Source organism: Gavialis gangeticus, unplaced genomic scaffold (genome assembly GCF_001723915.1).
Source record: "Gavialis gangeticus isolate Ggan-Ray unplaced genomic scaffold, GavGan_comp1, whole genome shotgun sequence".
Taxonomy (NCBI): domain Eukaryota; kingdom Metazoa; phylum Chordata; order Crocodylia; family Gavialidae; genus Gavialis; species Gavialis gangeticus.
The window spans coordinates 89,203,062-89,207,033 of NW_017729025.1; the positions used below are offsets into that span (position 1 = coordinate 89,203,062).

Sequence of the window (3,972 nt, forward strand, 5' to 3'; positions counted from 1 at the left end):
CTACTTAGGTCCCTTCCGACCCTACATCTATGAATCTATACATTTATAATAGTTAATTATAAGAAGATTCTATTTCTCTTTTATTTCTTTGTTTAAACAATCATAGCTCTCAATTACACATTCTTTCTTCAAGTCTGCAAATAAGTATTTTGAAAACTAGATGAGTCAGCTTGCAAGTATTCTCATCATAGCAACCTAACTTAGGCTTTAGTGAACCAAGTGTAATAGAATGAGAAAGATACAGCTGATCCAATGTTAGCAGTATACAAAATTAAACAGAGGAAAAATTCTACATTCATACATTTTCAGGTCCCAGTCCTGAAAATTAGCTACTGGGAGAGGGGGTTGCAAGGTTCCCTGGCCAGGGACCTGACTGGCTCAGATTGTTGCAAACCTGGCAACTCCTGAGCCCGGCAGCCTTTTCTGCCTTGTCCTACAGCCCCTGCAAGACAGGGCACTTACAAATGGTGGGTTAAAAATGCAGGCAGCTCGGCTGAAACCATGCTTTTTAGATGTTCTGGGGGCTTCGGAGCCCTGGGGTTGCAGAGAGGGTCCCTGATCCCAGGGTTCCAGTATCCTGGAACATATAAAAACTGTGTGTGCATCTGAGTTGTCCCAGAGCTAGGCTGACAAATCAGTCCCCAACTTCTAAGGGGACTATAGAGGCTGGTCCAACAATCAGCTGATTGCTTGACCTGGCCCTGAAAGCCCCAGGTCTGGAACCTTCAGGGAGAGCCAAGGGTAGTTCTAGGTCTGGGACTGAGCCACTCCCAACCCAAATCTGCAGGATCAGGATAGGTACTACTGGGATTGGAGCTCAGCAGTGGCACTATTGGAATTGGAGGAATGGTACTGCCCTATCTCAAACACTACATATCTCCTGCCACAGATGTCTGGCATGACAGGAAGCACGATGTTTAGGATGCATCATGAAATTGCTCTGATCCCAATCACACCTTTGTTTGAAAGTTCACCAGAGACTCTATTCATTAAAAAAGTGGAAAGAGAACAATCAAACTACTTCACATACTAACAAAAAAAGTTTAGAAATTAAAGGTTATTACCAAACTGAGCTTAACTTACTCCCGTAATGGAGTTTAAAAGCTCATTTGTGCAATTATTTATGCAGCAAGAAATCATGCAAGCATGATTTTACTTTCAGTATAGAAAACACAATAATCCTAACTTTTACAAAACACATTTCCCTTATCTTATTTAGTGACCCAAATCAACAAACATCTTGTTGTAAGACATGGCATTTGTACCCACCTTAATAAAATAGACATGTTGGTATGAAAAAAAAATCCGAAAATAAGGCTTTATTTTAGTAGACATAAAAACAGTGGGTGTTTTAAGTCTGGCGTGAATTCGTCTACAAGATGTACTCTAATCTTTGTTTATTAGCGTTTCAGTTTTAAATAGGGAACAAGAGTCCCAGTTGTGCACTGAACTGCCTTTGAACTGAATACTTCTGATAGGATAAAATGAGCACTGTCCATTAGAAAAGTTACGTCAGCCTTATGAAGAACTTTAGTTGAAGCTGACATGAGAAGGAAAGCTGCAGTTCCTTTAAAGACGAGGCTAAAAAGTTAAGTTAGGAAAGTACATAAAGTAACAGCAGGAAATCTATATTTGCTTTTATAGTGTGCACTGTATCTTTGTTTGCTGCTAACAAACTTACTATATTTATGCCCCTATAACAACACTCAGCAGAGAGAGAGAACACCATTCTGAATCCACACTTTAAACAAGTGCTCTTCCTTAACTGCCATTGGCAATATTCTTTGAGGAGTGCAACAATCCCTTTGCTGAAAGGAAATGAACTTTAAAAGGATCAGGGGTCAGTTTTACTTTTGTTGTGGGAATAAGATTGACCAAACACTTGGGATTTTACTTTGTTGTTCCAGAAATCTACCTATAGAAGGAGAGACCAACACCTGTATGTATGTATACACATGGACAACACACTTAGCAATAGTTGAAGATTAATAGTTTCTATTACTTAGATTTACAGATTGGTAGACTGATAAATGCATTAATTCATTCATCTTCACTCTAGTTGCTCTAAAGAATATTAACAGCAGAAGTGAAGTCGGCCTTACTCTTCTAAAATGTCTTTGCTATAAACAATAATTGTTGACAGAGCGAGAGAGGAAAGCAGAGGAAGTGTGTGACAATTTCCAGTCATCTAGCCGAATGAAAGGTTGAGAAGGAACAGAAGCTTAGTAAAAGGAGGGAATGAAGAATCCAGCTGATAGGGGAATGTTTCACTTCTCTCAAACATCTGCTACCTAAGAAAAATTACATCAGTGCAAAGCCCAGATGAAGCAGCTGATGACAAACCTAATTGTATATACCTGCCTTATCTGCCTCCACCGTATCTTCCACAGTTAGAAACACAGTGGACTTCTCAGACCAATGCACCAGAGGCTAAAGTATGGAACCTGCCAGCCCTAGGGCTAGGAAAGGTCCAGTACATCTTCCACGCCCTAACCAAAGTGATTTCCTTAAATACACCGCTATTACTGAAATGCTATTATATAATTCACGCAGGCTTTGGAGATGCATGACTTTTGTACTGTTACTGATTTCCTGATAGTGTTACAAAAAGCAAATGGTCCATACTTTCAGGCTGTCTGCAGCACTACAAAGGTTGCGAAGAACAGCAATCTTCCACAAAAAAGTTGCTGTTTCAAACAAGTCACTTTTGTAGTGTTACATGTACCATATGCAGTTTTATGTAGTACTACAGGGGGCTTCTCAACATCCCAGACAGCTTTCATCTTCCTCTCTCCTCCAAGGGGGAAGGAAGGACAGTGACTGGCTCCCTGACAGCCATGGGAAGCAGACCTACAGCTCTGCTTGCTACAGTGCCACTGCTACCTCCCTTCACCAAAAAGCTGATTGGGTTCCAGGGGCCACAATGGCTAACTGAGTGGCCAAGATCACCTGATAAGCTGTTACCACAGGTAGGTTGCAGGCAGCTCACTCAGCTGTTGTGGCGGCAGTGGTAAATGATTGGGTGAGCCTGTTTTTGAGGTTCACAGATAGGCTCCCTTGGAGGCTAAAGAACAGTTCCCTATTGCTCCCCAACTGGAAACTGCATCTTTACAACTAAGGGGCTGTGCATGTGTGTATGGTACAACAGCACTCTATTTTGGGGGCAATACAAAGTGCAGAGGTACCCCGTAGTGCTACAAATGAACCTGGTACCTAAGGCCTTAGCAACATATTTATCACTATTCTGGAAAATTGAATGTATATAGTTCTTTGTGTGGAAATTACTGGACCTTGTACATGTGGAAGAGACACAAATTTATCAACGATGGGCAGACCACAAATTTCCTTCTGGTTTCTAATATCTGCAATACAAACCCTTTCAGGGCCTACAGCTTCATAGTGTGCTGTATGGCTTTGCCTGTTTGTCATTAGCTTCTTTTACTGCCATTTTGCTCATATGTTGCTTACCTCACTGGTTCTGAAAATAACACGGTAATTGTATGGAGGTCCATTTTCTTTTATTTCTTCTGGTTTTTCTCTTCTAATACTGACAGCAACTGGACCAAGGTTCTCATCTGCTCCAAAATAATTCCAGTGTTCTTGTGTATAAAAACAAAAAAAAGGGAAAAATCAATTTTATAACTTGTTATGGTTTATATTCAGACAATGTATTAAATCCTGACCGGATTTAATTCAATGGAAGTTTTGCCACTGACTTCAGTGACTTCAATCATATACTCTGGCTTCAGTTCATCAATGAACTTAATCATCACCTATACTTTACAGGGTGAAATTCAGCTCTGGGCCTAAATTTAAAATAGGTCTAAAACAGGACTGTACATGCATATAACCTTGTGATGGACCTTTGCAAAAAGCTGAATTTCATCCACATTTCATTAACCAGTACAAATGACCCACTGCATTAAACGCTAAAATGCAGACGCTAAATGTGCAAAAAATGAAGAACTCACT

At 40.3% G+C, this 3,972-nt stretch overlaps 1 protein-coding gene across 3 annotated transcripts in view; it reads right to left on the minus strand.

Annotated features, from left to right (window-relative positions):
* SIPA1L1 (signal induced proliferation associated 1 like 1) overlaps positions 1-3,972 on the minus strand; it is a 355,154-nt gene that overhangs the window by 178,553 nt on the left and 172,629 nt on the right. For all 3 annotated transcript variants that reach the window (XM_019519136.1, XM_019519135.1, XM_019519134.1), the window contains exon 5: positions 3,469-3,599. In XM_019519136.1, coding sequence (XP_019374681.1) covers positions 3,469-3,599 — 131 coding nt within the window. The remainder of the gene's footprint in view (positions 1-3,468; positions 3,600-3,972) is intronic.